Source organism: Tiliqua scincoides, chromosome 5 (assembly GCF_035046505.1).
Source record: "Tiliqua scincoides isolate rTilSci1 chromosome 5, rTilSci1.hap2, whole genome shotgun sequence".
In the NCBI taxonomy this organism is placed as follows: domain Eukaryota; kingdom Metazoa; phylum Chordata; class Lepidosauria; order Squamata; family Scincidae; genus Tiliqua; species Tiliqua scincoides.
Genome location: NC_089825.1, coordinates 53,099,531 through 53,114,319, shown reverse-complemented (window position 1 = coordinate 53,114,319; position 14,789 = coordinate 53,099,531). Strand labels below are relative to the sequence as shown.

The 14,789-nt window shown below is 41.8% G+C and overlaps 1 protein-coding gene across 3 annotated transcripts in view; it reads left to right on the top strand.

Annotated features, from left to right (window-relative positions):
• The first annotated feature begins 260 nt into the window (after positions 1 to 260).
• UBP1 (upstream binding protein 1) overlaps positions 261 to 14,789 on the top strand; it is a 46,616-nt gene continuing 32,087 nt past the window's right edge. For all 3 annotated transcript variants that reach the window (XM_066631143.1, XM_066631142.1, XM_066631144.1), the window contains exons 1-3: positions 261 to 897; positions 9,277 to 9,428; positions 12,680 to 12,756. In XM_066631143.1, the coding sequence (XP_066487240.1) occupies positions 785 to 897; positions 9,277 to 9,428; positions 12,680 to 12,756 (342 nt within the window). In that variant the 5' untranslated portion in view covers positions 261 to 784. The remainder of the gene's footprint in view (positions 898 to 9,276; positions 9,429 to 12,679; positions 12,757 to 14,789) is intronic.

Below are 14,789 nucleotides of genomic sequence, written 5' to 3'. Positions count from 1 at the left end.
GAACGCTCAACGTCCGCGTGACAGTGGCTGTACGCCGCGCGTTGAGTTCTGGATCTTGTAGTCCTTGCATCCACCTGGCGACCGAAGGGAAATCTTTCGCAAACATCAGTGTGAGCCCGCGAAGGGGCGGGGAGCGCCTTTTGATTGGCTCGGGAGAAGAACCCTCTTCGCTGCTTTGCCTTCAGATTGGCTGATCCAAAGCTGTCCGTCAAGGCAGGGCCGGGGTAACCGCGGCCGGCCCCGCCCCCTCTACGGCTGGGGGTGTCGAGGAAAGGCAGGCGGAGGAGGATGCGGCCGCCATGTTAGTGCAGGCTTGCCTGTGGCCGTCACTGCCCCCGCGGACCAGGAAGGAGGCGGGGACGCCGGAACAGCTCCGGCTGTTGGAGGAGCCGTTGGGGCTCGCTAGGTGGGGCGCACGCGGCGGCGACTGCTGCAGAGGGCGGTGCTGATGCGGGTGGCCAGCGGCGCCTCGGGCCCGGCTCGCAGAGGCGGCTGCTGCTGCTGAGGGACCGGCGGAGGGGGGCGGCCGGGCGAGCGCAGGATGCCGCTGAGGGCGGCCGGCGCTGTGGTGGTGTTGCCTCCTGCGCCCGCCGCGTCCTGCCCCGAGGGCAGAGGGCTTCCCCGCGGCTGAGGCGCCTCCTCCGCCCGCCGCGCCACAGCCTCCTCCGCCCGCCCGGCCAGAGTCGGTGGCCCCGCCGCAGGGAGGAGGAGGACACGCGCCGCCTCGCCCCTTCCCGTCCCCTCCTCTCTCTGTCTGCCCGCCTGCCGGGACCGCCGGTGGAAGATGGCGTGGGTGCTGAAGATGGATGAGGTGATCGAGTCCGGCCTGGCGCACGACTTCGACGCCAGCCTCTCCGGCATCGGGCAGGAGCTGGGCGCCGGCGCCTACAGCATGAGGTGGGTTGCTTCCCCAGCCGGGGAGAGAGCCAGGCGGGGGACTCCCCTGGTCAGGAGCCCTCGGACCACCTGCTGGCTGCAGTCCTGTCCACACTTTCCTGGGAGTCAGTCCCATTGGCTATAACGGGGCTTACTTCTGAGTAGACATGCTGAGGCTTGGGCTCTAATGCTGCAGTCTTATCTGCTCTTTCTTGGCAGTAGGCCCCATTGACTTTAATGGAACTTACTTCTGAGTAGATATGCATAGGCTCGTGCTCTAAGGCTACAATCCTGTCCACACTTTCCTGGGAGTCAGTCCCATTGACTATAATGAGACTTACTTCTGAGTAGGTATGTATAGGCCACCAAGGGGCCAGGCCGCTCAGGCAGCATCTTTTCCCTGCCAGTGGCCCTCTCCTTTCAACCTCAAAACCACCCCAGCAGGGTGGATCATCTCATTTACTTCCTTTGCCAGGAAGAGACAAGTTTACTGACTTGTCCTTTGGGAGGAGGGAGCCTCAGGCAGGGGGGAGGAGGAGGCAAGGCACTGTTGTCATGTTAGCCAGCTCTGCTCATCTCTCTATGGGCTTGTCCCAGTTAGGATTGCCTCATTCCTCTTTCAAAAATGGGAGAGGGGGAATAATGTAGCTCACAGGCTTGGGATGGGGAAGCTCATGATCTGCTTTACTTAGCAGGTTCTAAACTTCCAAGTTTAGAATTCCTTTGCCCGCCTGTATATATGTTGGTTTGTAGACTGAGCACAACTGCTGCAGTTCATGCAACAGAAGTTGGTGGAAGATTCTGCCTAAGGCCTTTTGTGCCTGCTGCCTGTTTTGTGATAAGGACACAGAAGTGAGTGATGCTCTTTGCAGATGCACTGTAAAGAACTGCTTTCAATTAGGTAGCCTTCTCTGTGTTTTCATCCAATGATGTGTGGGATATGTGTGTGTTCTCACTTTTTTGAACGCATGTAGCATTTCTGTTCTGCATGGATGTGTTGTATATCGAAGAGAGGCACTCTGAAGTAGGTATGCAATCTTCTGAGTTTGTTCTGGGCCTGTGGTGGACATGCAGCAGTAACATCAACCACAGAGCTGTGGTACCTCAGTATAAAGAAGGGGAATCTGAAATCAAAGTTAGTCCTGCTTTACTGTTTGGCTCTTAGGAGAGGGAAAAGTGGGTTCCTTCAACATGGAATGGAATGAGAAGAGAGTGAGGACCATACTCCATTTTGCTTCTCCAAATTGGCATCTAATTTAACTGAACGATTAATTCTCTTCTGTGATTATTTTACTGTTGTATTTAATATAACTTTACTTTTTCTCTAGTCTCAATTCACTTGTCCTTAGCAGGTGTTGACCACATATGCTTTTAAACAAGCATTATCATGTATATGTTTGCTGAGATCTCTTGTAGTCACTAGTGGCACAGCTCAGTGTTATGGTGGGGAATGAAGAGGGAGATAAGGGAGGGTGGAAAGTGAAAAGGGAGAGTGGAAGATGCAACAGAACAAACTTTATTGTGGGTGTAATTAACTATAATAGGGACAGCGTATCTGAATAAAACAATTCTGTGTTGCTTAGCCATACATTCACAGCTAGATCTTAAACATAAGTAGTTGCTTAAGAGCAGAGAAAGTAGAGAGAAAAAAGGGGAAGAGAAAGGGCATCCTTAAAAGGTGTATGTAATGATACAAGTGTGGATTGAGAGAATCTCTTCCACAACTTTATTGTGGGTGTAATTAACAATTGATTAAGCTATATATGTGTGAAGTTAGTGCTAATTAACACTTTGGTCAACCCCGTGTTGAATACATGCATTTTTAAAAATCATAGCTACATTTGGTGTGTCTTAGAATCTGTTTCCATGTTTGTTGGTTTAGTGTGACCATTATTTTCTTGACCTTTTAAGATCTCAGGCTAGTTCTGGTACCATGGATCTATGTGCCTTCATGCAAAGCAGCCTACAAATCACATCTTCCTGGAAAGAGCAGACTCAAGTCACATTCAAATTAAACTCTTTCATATGACTCTTGCCTGTAAGAAGTATTCCAGGAATCCTTTGTATGGTTAAGAATATTATGAGAACCAAACAACCTTAAGATGATCTTCAGAGATTATCTCAACTAATTTATTGGTTTTCATTTATTAATGGCAAAGATCAAGTGTAGTCTCCGTTTATAAAATTACAAGGCATATAAGGATATCCAGGGTAAATGAAGTGTTTAGGTAGAGCAGGTTACACTAAATGATGTTTGTAAAGTTTCATTCTGAAACTGACCTTGCAGAATGAATAATATAACCTGACAACCACTTAGACTACAGTCCTTTCCACACTTACTTGAGTAAGCCCCATTGACTATAATGAGATTTACTCCTGAGTAGACATGCCTAAGATGAGGCTGTTATTCAACTCATCATGCACCATGTAATTTATTTTATTTTTCACATTTTTATATCACCCTTCCACAAAGGTCAGGGTGGTGCACATAGTTCCTCCCCCTCCTCTTCTGTCGTCACAACCACCCTGTAAGATAGGTAAGAATGAGAGTGACTGGCCCAAGGTCACCCAAGAATGAGCAGAGGTTAGAACTTGGCTAGTTGTATGGGTGTTGCAAAGTAGTGCACTATCATTTATGTTTAAGATAGTTGTTGGTGTATTCATAAGCAAAATTGTGGCTTAAATTTGTTCAAGAGTAATAAAGTGATGGTGAAGAATTTTATTATAAGTGTTTCCCAAAATGTGGGCTGGGACCCACCAGTGAGTTGCGAGCTGATTTTTTTATAGGTCGAAAGTTTTTTGAAACATCTGAAAAAAAAACACATAGCTTTGCAAGCACCCTTGCCCAGTTTGCAGAAGAAAATTGTTAGCTGGAATCCTGACCTGTGGTATGCAGTAATCTTTATACCCCCAAATTAAAATATCACATTTTCTTGATTAATTGGCATGTGTAGATCATGGGTGAACCCAGTTTCACCCATGCTGTTCACAATGGGGAGCGCTGTTGCATTCCACGAATCTAGCTTGCAGGCCATAGTTTGGTAAATGCTGGTCTAGTGGGTTGCGATAAATTGTCATTTTAAAAAGTGGGTCCCAGTGCTAAAACATTTGGGAAGCACTGCCCTAACAGATTACTAATGCTATGCATTTAGATATGCAGACTGCCAGTACTTAGTAGGTTGGAAGTCTGTGAGAATAACTTCTTGAATTTTTTCTTTTCAACTTTGGAACTATATCCCTGAGTTGGCTTTCCTGGTGCCAAACCTGGTGTCTTTATGGCACCTGGCAAAGACCTTTTTGTTTCCTTGGGGTTTTCAGTTGCTGAAAGATGCATAGCACTTAAAAATGTGGCCTGCATCACTGCTCTCTTTTTATCTTGTCTGTTTTTCATGTGGTGGTAGTGTGTTTTATATTGTGTTAATTGCTCTGAGACTTTTGACTGACATAATGCAGTAAACATCTTTTAAATAGCTTTCTTGCTGGGCTTTTATGTCCATACCATAAACCTTTATTGGCATTAAACAATAAATAAATAACAATGGCCAGCACAGTGGCTGTGTTGCCACTCGGCTATGTTGCCGAGAAAAAAAAGTCACAACAAGAGACTAGTAAGGAAAGAAGGGGGGAAAACAAGGGGGGATTTAGAATCAGGGTGGGGGTTTTAACTTGGAAACTGCTTCTATGTCTTTAATAGTTTAATATACCACAGAAGTTCAAAATAGTTCAATATACCACTAAAGTTACTTTGAGCTTTAGTATTTTTCTTTTAATAAAAATGGTCTGATAATTGTTGGAAACAATTGCTAAAAAGTGGACAATGCAAGAGATAACAGTGTGCTTATTTTGCCTGATAATTTCCCTAATCTTATAAGATTTTTAGCTTCTTTTGAAATTCTTCAGATGTTTTACTTGAGACAGAACGTTCAGTAGAAACACTGTTCTAGATATCATAGACCAGTGGTTCCCAAACTGGTGGGTCACAACCTGATTTTTGGCGGTTTGCCAAAAGGTGATGGGAAGATCAGATACTGTAGTTACCCTGCAAAGAGCACAGCTCCTACAGTTTGCAAGCATGTGTAAATACGCTTTGAGATAAATATTAAACGTCTTTTTTGTGGTTATTAGTTTTAAAATAAAATACTATTTGTTTCTAGATCTAGGGAAAGTGTGGTAAACCTGTGTGGGTTCCAAAAGAGTGTCCTTTAAAAAAGTGCCCTGATGCTAAAAAATTTGGGAACTATTGTCACAGACCATATTCCCCTTCCCTCTGATGTTCATTTGGGGGGGGGGGAGACACGGGACAGAGGACAGGATCTTTTCAGTCCTTAGCGCTTAGGCTATGGAATTTACTCCCATTTGAGGTCTGTTGATCTGTCAATTTTTTATCTTTTGACAGGCATTTTTGTTCAGACAACAACAGATCTGATACCCTGTATCACTTATTGCCCTGAGCGGAATTTTGATTTTAACTCTCTACTAAAAAGATTTTAGTACTTTTAATTTCTGTTACTGTTTTGACTTTGCTTTAAATATTGAAGCATTCTTTAAAAAAATGCTTCGTTAATTACTACTTTGGTGCTTTTTGTTAGTTGCCTTTGGGGAGGAAAAGGTGGGACAAAATGATTTTCATTTTGAATTCTTCTTTAGGCAGGTTTAGTGGCAACAAAAACTGTGTAAGTGGTGTGGCTATTATAAGTGTAGATCGCGTTTTCATTTTGACAAACAGTCATGAGCATGATTTAACCGTAAAATCTTGCTACCACTTTCTTCTGTCCAGTGTCCTGCCATTGGCCTTGAGAGCGGTGATTCACTGTATCTGTATAATTTTGAGTTAATCAGCATTCATATGCTAAAACAAGAAGCTTATTATGGAATCTTTGCATTATCTGACAACAGGAAATGTTCTGCAGAACAGTGGTTCTCACACATTTAGAACCAGGACCCACTTTTTAGAATGAGAATCTGTCAGGACCTACCAGAAGTGATGTCATGACGAGAAGTGACATCATCAAGCAGGAAAATTTAGCAATCCTAGGCTGCATTCCTACCCACACTTACTCAGGAGTAAGTTCCATTGACTATCATTGTTAAAAAAAAATAAACATAGTAGCTTGTTAAAAGTACAGGTCTGTTACACTTCCCCAATGCGATCACCTACCATAGTGGCATCAAGTCTAATATATGAAAAATAAAATATTGAAATGAATGGGGACCCACCTGAAATTGGCTCATGACCCACCTAGTGGGTCCCCACCCACAGTTTGAGAAACACTGCTGTAGAAGATCCTTCTTTAAAAAAAATTTGCGGCAAGTTGATGGAATACCTTATAGTGAGACTGGAGAAAAAATACCATCAGATGTTACTCTCCTTTCCAGGGTTGTCAAACTTAAGGCCCGGGGGCCGGATGCAGCCCAGAGAAGCTTTTTATCTGACACTTGAGCTCTCAGCTGCTGAGCAACACTGAGGTCTCACTGCTGAAAGTTGGCCTGCATGATGATTGGGCTCCCCCATATCTTGAAATGTGATCAAGATTTATGCATCTTCTATCATTGCAGCTAATGAGTTCCTACACAAGAACAGAGTGCTTATTTCTGCTCTTAATGGCATCACTTCCTGCCAAATGACACAATCACTTACGGCCCTCAGTAGGCATCATGAATGATATTTGGTCTGCTGTATGAAATGAGTTTGACACCCCTGCTCTATTCAGATCTTCTCTCTGGGTAGTTCAAATATCATACATAAGACCTTGTGACTAAATCTGTTCCAATGTGTTGATACTTCAAAGTAATCTGCCAGAACATTCTGATAACCACAGATGGCACATAGCAAGAAGGTGACTTCTTAGTTAACTCAGCTCTTTTCCAGTTAAGATTTTGTCTAGAGTAGCCAGCCCCTTGGGTTTCACTTGGATGTGTGGAGCTCTAGCTAATATATCAGTTATTTAACACTTGTTACCTTAGAGTTTTTAAATAAGTGGAAGAAGTTGAAGATTGGTCTATGCTAGGCATTTGATGTGCTTAGTTTCTTGTTCACATTTTCTTGTTTATTTTCTTGTTCACAAAACAAGACAGTTTTGTGTAAACTTTATTGGGTATATAGTGCCCTTTCCAACTATCCAATACGAGCTAAAAAAGCTATTTCAGTAAGAGTTCAATACAGAACTGTTAATGTAAAATATAGTTTGTGGATGTTCTACTGCTTTTACTTAGAGCTTCTCTGATAGTCTGTTATCTGCTCTCTTACAGCCTAATTCTAAAGGCGACGGTGCTGCCGCCACGTACAGTGGCGCCAAAGCAGCTGCCATTGCATCCTGCTGTACCGCAGCAGCCTCTGGAGGTCTCCTTGGAGGAAGGGAACTTTTATCACCTTCCCCTGGGGAAAGCCCCAAGCTCTGCAATGGGGCCTCTCAAGTCTGTCGGCTATTTCGTTGGCACGGACTTGAGAGACTCTGTGTCAGGCTGGAAGGCTCTGCTGCGCCAGATCCTAAACTCTGTTTCAGAATCCGGTGGAGCAGAGCTCTGCCCCCCTCCTGCCCTGGTTCCTCGCCCTGTCTCCCCTGCCCTGGGACACCTCCCCTGTGCTCCCGAAGCCCTCACCACCAGCTGGAGCTCTTACCTAGCTCTGGGGGGCATCCAGCCGATACTGGGCAGGTCCCAACTGGCTCTGGGCCTGTGCCAGTGCTGACTCAGCACAGGGTGTCATAGGTGTGCCTTACTACATGTTTGTGACACTCTGCATCAGTGCTGGCCCAGCTCAGGATTGGGCCCTCAAAATCTTGAATCCAAGCAGTTTCTAAAGTTGGTACATGAAGTGTTCTTTATATATATTTATATCTCCTAGGACCTAGAAGTGACATTTGAAGGCCTTTTACACATGCTGAAAACCGATGCCATGTGTATCTGACTGACTAGCCGCAAGATTTGCAAGGCTGATAAGAAAATCCCTGGAGATCTTGAGGCAGATGGCATCTCACCATGTGTCTGGGTCTCTTAAGCCATTAGCTTGAAAGAATCTGTTTTGTTTTGTTTTCCTGTTATCACTTTTTTCTACCATTTCTCTTTGAGTGCTAGCTTTATGTAACTAGGATAATGTTCATAAGGACTCTGTCAGATTGACTATATACTTTAAGCAGGACCTGAATTTGTAACTTTTACAAAATTCACTGTTAAGTAAAAAGACCTGCTATCTGAACTGTTTCATTGTTATCTAAAGCAAATGCCAGTGGGTTAGCATCTTTCGTAAATGGTTACATAATCTTGGTGGCCACTTGTAATTGTCAACTCACACAACAGTTGATACATACTTTTGATGCGTATTTTTTTTCCTGTTCCTTGCAGGATTTCATTACCATTGTAGAATGGTCGTATGTAAATATGGCTCTTAGGATTATAATAAGATGACAGACTGAAGCTTTTCTAAGTTTTAATGGAAAAAGAGAGAAGTGCTTCAGGAACACACATTTATATTAAAATGTAGACCATGTCTGTGCTAAAGCAGACATTATGTGTAGTGTATTTACACATGTTTGTTTTCCCCATAAGATAGTGTCATGACCTTTTTTTGTCTTTCCTTACCCAAGACCAGCATAATGTAAACCATGATTAAGATTAATTGGCAGGGGGTAGAATTAGTACTGGGATGGGATGAAGAATGAACATGTGATTCCATGGCCTACCCACGAATCTTAACCATTTTGTCTGCACTGGCTCTTTGAGTTTGACTCCTCCTAGATGCTTCAGGTTCACATGGACCCATAGTTCCATCAAGGTTTTTAATACAGGTGGGGCCTCAGTATCTGTGAGGGATCCTTTCTTGGCTCCCCCCCCCCCCCGGTACTGAAAACCATGGATAATGAAATCTGCTGTTTGGGGCCCCTTTAAACCCTCTGAAGGCAACTGGAGTGCAAGCAGATGTATAAGACCTCTGCAGGCTTCAGAAAACCTTCTGGAGGTGACTGGAGCGCAGCTTTGGTCGCCTTTGGTGGATTCAGATTGGGCCAGATCTGGTTCAGCATGGGTTAGAGGGAGCCCATGTTGAACCAGATCCATGGATATAAAATCCACGGATAAACAGGTTCCTCCTGTGCCTCCTTTTAACCAAAAGTGGCTGATGTTATTTTAGGCAGTAGAACCATTAATGCTTTTGTAACAGCAAATATCACTTGGAAGAGTAAGTGACATTCTGGTGGCTTGATCTATGTATACATTTTGATTCATTTACAAAAATGCTGGGATTTCTATGTACATTTAGAAAAAGGAAGATGAATGTCTCTTTGAGGGTGCCTAGTTTTCTATAAGTTGGGTTACTTCTTCAGACCAATGGATTGATCGCTTATTGCTAGGATAAGTAGATTTTCAGTTTACGAGATCTAATGTTGTAACCTTTTCTTATTTCAGTGATGTTTTAGCACTGCCCATTTTCAAGCAAGAAGACTCAAGCCTTCCACCAGACAGTGATGCAAAACACCCACCATTTCAATATGTTATGTCAGCTGCAACATCTCCAGCAGTGAAGTTGCATGATGAAACCCTTACTTACTTAAATCAAGGTTAGCCTTGTTTATGTGATGAAACTTTTTATATTTACTGTAGTTAAATTTTAACAAATTTGGACTATCTGAATGCCGAATAAAAAGGCTGTTTAAAAGTACTTGTACTAAGGAAGTTCATTATACATCGTTGTTCTTAATTGAGTTTTTGTCCTGGTATGTACAGACAGAACAGGTACTGTAATAGAGAAAATGACTTGGAAGTCCGTCAGATTCAAAAGTTATGAATATAAACTATAAATGTTCCTCACAGAAAAAGTGGTTTTTGTCTAGGTACTGAAAATATACGGGGTCTGATGAACAGTTGTGTAATCCAGACATCAGACAGAATGGTGTCATATGATAACCTTCCTCTTTTGGGGGGGGGGGGGGTTAAGGAAACAGGCTGGCTATAAGTCACATCTCTACATCAATAAGTAACAGTTGCAGTTGTAACAGTTGTAGTCAAGGCTAATGCTGAAAACGTTATTAAAACTTAAAAAGGACATTCATGGCTTTCTGTGGTATTACGGGGAATAGGTATTAGTATTTAGTTCATCCAAAATATCTGTATCCTACGTTTCTTCCACTAGGAAACTCAGAGTGGCTAACTGCATTAAGATACATATTTATTTCAAATCATATATACCTTACCTCTCCCTTTTATACTAAAAGTCCCAATAATGAAAACAGTATCAAATTAATGGAATCAGAAAAAGGCTTTTAGTTCAGTTTGACCCCACAGCAAAACCTAAACAGATTTTTGCCAGGCAGCCAAAGAAATATTGTGATAAAGCCATGTTGAAGGCATTCCAGCATGTTGATACTGTGACCAAGGTTTAATCATCATCATCTTAGAAAACAATGTCTTTGCTAGTCTGGTATTGAAGTACAGAGACTCCAATTGTGTCAAAGTAAAAATGTGACTCAGTTTTACTAAAATGTATAGTACATGGTATACTGACTTAGAGTCTGATTGTGTAATTATCTCACTGTTAATTTCTTAGACCCCTGTCTAAGGGGTCTGTTATTTGTGTTCAACTCAAGGCTTTTGTGTGCTGTAGAGAAAGCATGCAAAAAATCAGAAATGGAAGCTTCACAACTTATTTAAGTGCTATATTAACATAGTGTTACGTCAAGTACTGTGTAAGTTTTCTTCATAATCGGGGTCATGTAGAACCCCAGAACCTTAAATGTCCAGTGTCTCATTGTTCTTCCATTTACTTTAATTGGGTCTAACTTGTGTCCATGCTATACTGGTGAAATTTTCAGATTATAAGAATGGACACTGTAATAAGTGTTGGAAAGTTAGCTAATACAGAGCCTCCTTGCTGGCATGGTGTGTGATGTAGCCCAGGTTAGGGAATTCTTTTGTTTCCCATTATGAGGGCACTCTTATGGGCCAGCTAAGAGATCCTGTGCAAAAGTTCAACCCTTTCGTATATTGCATGAGACCATGTTTTGAATACTTTCCTTAATAAATGGAATAGCTTACTAAACAGTTCTAGAGTTACTGTTCACTATTTTGATTTTAATACCATCTTAACTACAAAATAAGTTGAAAATATCTGGTTTTCTGCAATTTCCTTTTCTTAATTGCTTGCAATTTGGAAATGTTTGCAATATAGTGATTGCTTACTTTGGGAAATAGTGATTATTATGTCCAGTGTATAATTTATAGTGGTTGTAGGCTAAACATAAGGTGACACTGCTAATATTCAGTTTATGATACAAGCTATATAATATAAGTCCTAGCTCTGACATGCTGTAGAAACTTTTTGAAATGATGACTGGTTGTGGTTTTGAGGTGTCATGTGATTACTGTATATCAAGTCAGCAAAGGAAAGGGATGGTCTGATTTTTTGTAGCAGTGTCCTTAGCTTAGAATGTGGCAAAATGGAGTGAAGTTGTGAGTTAATGTTGATTTAATTTGAAAACTACTTTAATGTGTTCTCAGTAGTAATATTTATTTATTTATTTATATGCCACTTTCTCTAACTTTCAGAGCAATTTACATTAAAAAATAAAACATACAAAAAATAAAAACATCAGAATAAAAACTTTAAAACTTTGGAAACCATTGAAAATGATGACGTTACAGGAGCAGATAAAAATATAGCATATCTGTAAAAACAAAAAATATATAATTTTTAATGATGAGGTGAGAGCTTGGGGCTGAAGAAAGGATCTAAAAACTCATCATTCTTATTGTCTGATGGGAAATAGATCTCCTTAGGGATTGGTGATATTTAGATAGAGATAAGTTTAGTTCTTAGAAGAGAGGGAGAATGGTCAGTTAGATATGTCAGTTAGTGTGGCCTCCATAATTAAAGTTGCAGTCCTTACCAGTGGGCTGGTGCCGTCAGGACAAGGTGAAGACGAAGTTTTGGCTGCACTTGGTGGAAGTATTCAAGACATCTTTGCTAAGTGTAGGCAAGCCCTGTGCTTTCATGTGCTGTTGAAGAGCAGTGAGGAGGGCGTTTGATTGCACTCGGTTGAGTCATCCAGGGTGCCTTAGCTGGAAACGCACACACACACTTCGCTGTCCTGTATTGGCATGGTTGGTTGACCGTAAGATGGCATTGCTGGTATTCAAGACTTTGTATTTGATATCCAAGGCTCTGAATGTCTCACCCCTACACTTTGATCATCTGTTTAAAGCAAGAGAGGGAAGCACAGGGCTTGACTGTTAGGCCGAGGTGAATGACTGCCCCTTCCTCTGCATTTCCCTTACTTGTTCTGGACTTGGAGCAAGAGAGGGCAGTTGGGGGCTGTCTTGGATGTAACCATAATTGTCATTTGGCAATAGCTCAGCCAACACTTGTGGAATGCTGATACATAACTTCACTTAGGCATTTTTACTGATGTTTTTAAATATCCACTTGGTTTTGTTTAGTTTCTGTTGAAAGAAAAGTGTTCCCTCAGCGTTATTGGTCAGCAGTTCCAACAAAACAAAGAAAAATAGTCCTGTACACTTAGGGAACAAGGGAAAAACCTGAAGCAGTGGGTTTCTGGTTGCTTCCTCCAGATTTCAGGCTATTCATCTCCTTGTCTTACCTTTGAGAAAGGGCCTAGAGACAATTCTATTCCATTGGGCTAGAGGTGCACTGTAAACTCCATTTGAGTATTTGTTTCTTTTGTGTTCTGCCTTCCCCTTTAGTGTTTTGATATGACATATCTCAATTTATTGTAAGAGTTTTAAGTAAAGCATTCAGGTGACATTTGGATGAGAGGTAAGGCATTACATAAATGCTTTCTTCTTCTTCTGAAAGGTCAGTCCTATGAAATCCGGCTGTTAGATAATCGAAAAATGGGAGATATGCCAGAGATCAATGGGAAACTGGTGAAGGTATGTTGGTGACTCAGTTCTGACTCCTGTCTCTTTTGTGTTTATCTTAGTGAACTTTGGGGCTGTTTCCAATGCTGCAGTTGCAGTTTTGTCAAAAACACAGCTAGGAGAGTATGGAGACAGCCTCTGACGCACTCGTTTTTGTAATGTTTGAAGATTCTGTACATGTCCATTGAACTTGCCAAAATCCTGTGGGTGATAAGCCTGGCTAGACCCTTCAGACATTAGGAGGATGCATGTGTTGGGGTGGGAGGGAGTGGATGCCAGTATTTCCTTCTGATAGCCTTAAAATCTGAGTAGGGAAAAGTAAAATCAAGGACAGTCCCCCTGAGTAGAATTCCTGTGAAATTTGAAGTTTGCTTAGCAGTTGTTCTTAGAGGAAAATTATAAGTTTAACAGTGTTTAGTTCTTACTTTGCTTTTTTCCTAAGCACTCATAGTATATACATGACTTTAGTGCCTTAGTTCTCAAATTCCTCAGGAAGTTTGAGAACCTCTGCTTAAGTAAGTTTTATAATCGCCCCATAACTGAGGCCAGTATTGTCTCAATTGTCAATAGAATTCTTGTCTGTATGTGTGACAGGGAAACTGGAGCTGAGGCCTTCCAGTCTATTAATACAATAGTTGAGGTCTGAACTGGGTCTTTGGCTCATGGTCTAAACCGTGTGTAGTTTCATATGTAAAATGTGTAAAAGCACAAACAGTTAAATATGAGAAATCGTTAGGTACAAATAACCACTACCTGATTACTGATTGGTTAACCGCTTAGCTTTGTGAAGGAAAACTTTCTCTCACATGGGTATTTTGCAAGGTTCGAACAGCTTTTTGACACATGTGGATGGATGGAGGTGCTGGCCTACAAGGTGACTTAGGGCCCAATCCTATCCAACTTGCCAGTGCAGCTGGAATGAAGCCCAAAATAAGGGAACAAACATTCTCTTACCTTGAGGAGGCCTCTGTGACTGCCCCACCACTACAGAATGTAGCATGCACCCTGCTGGCACATTCGCGTCAGTACTGGAAAGTTGAATTGGATTGGGCCCTCAGTACCCAAATAGCCTTTATTCTACTGAGAATTTGTATTAGCCTAATATCCTTATTGTAGAACAGGAAACTGATACAGAGATTGAATTATGGATTTCTGAGCACCTACAGCTTTATCTAGTCATAGCAGCTGTAAATGTTTATCACCTTGGGGAAAAAATACCCGAAGTCTCCTGGCAAGTTGTTGAGGAAACTGCTGGCTCTCATGAAGCCCAGTTCTCCAGACGGCTGATGTTACCTGAGACTTCTAAATCCGTGTTAGGGCTGTCGTCAACAAAATAATTCAGAATAAATGTCATAGGCCCATTTGAGTTGAGCTAAACAAGTACATTCCCAGGCTGCTTGTTTACCTCTGTTCTTAGAATTGGGAAGGAAATGAAAAAGGGAAACTTGTAGGATATTCTTAAATAGGAAAACAATAATATTGGGAAGAACAAGATATTGGATTTTTCTTAAAAGCCTGTGGGCACCAAACCTGCCTATTCTCACTGTTTAGTCACCATTTCAATAAGAATGTCTTCTAAAGCACAAGTACTGAAGACCTTTGCTGATGGATTTACAGAGCCTGGAACTGATAAGTGACATTCTCATGATTGCATATACTAGTGCTATTTTGCTAGCGTGATATTTCCAACAACTTCACATGGTTTAGAGTTTCACTGTTCCAGATTATAGCTTCTGATGCAGTAATTTGGAATCAGATCTTAAAACCCTATGCAAACGTAGCTATTCTCACCAGTTTTCTTATTTCTATCCCACTGTACATTTTACCTCTTTAATACAGTGCTTTACACAGCACCCATCAGCTTGTTTTTTCTGTTTTTCTTAAACCAGAGTTTTACTGTCTTTTCTTTGACTTTATGGACCGGTAATGAAGTCGAATAAAGAATCCCGAAGTTGCTTATGTGTAAACCGATGTTCCCTGGGATCTTCTGAGTTGGATCCTCTAACTGTTAGAGTCTAACAGAAAAGATTGTACACATTACTAGG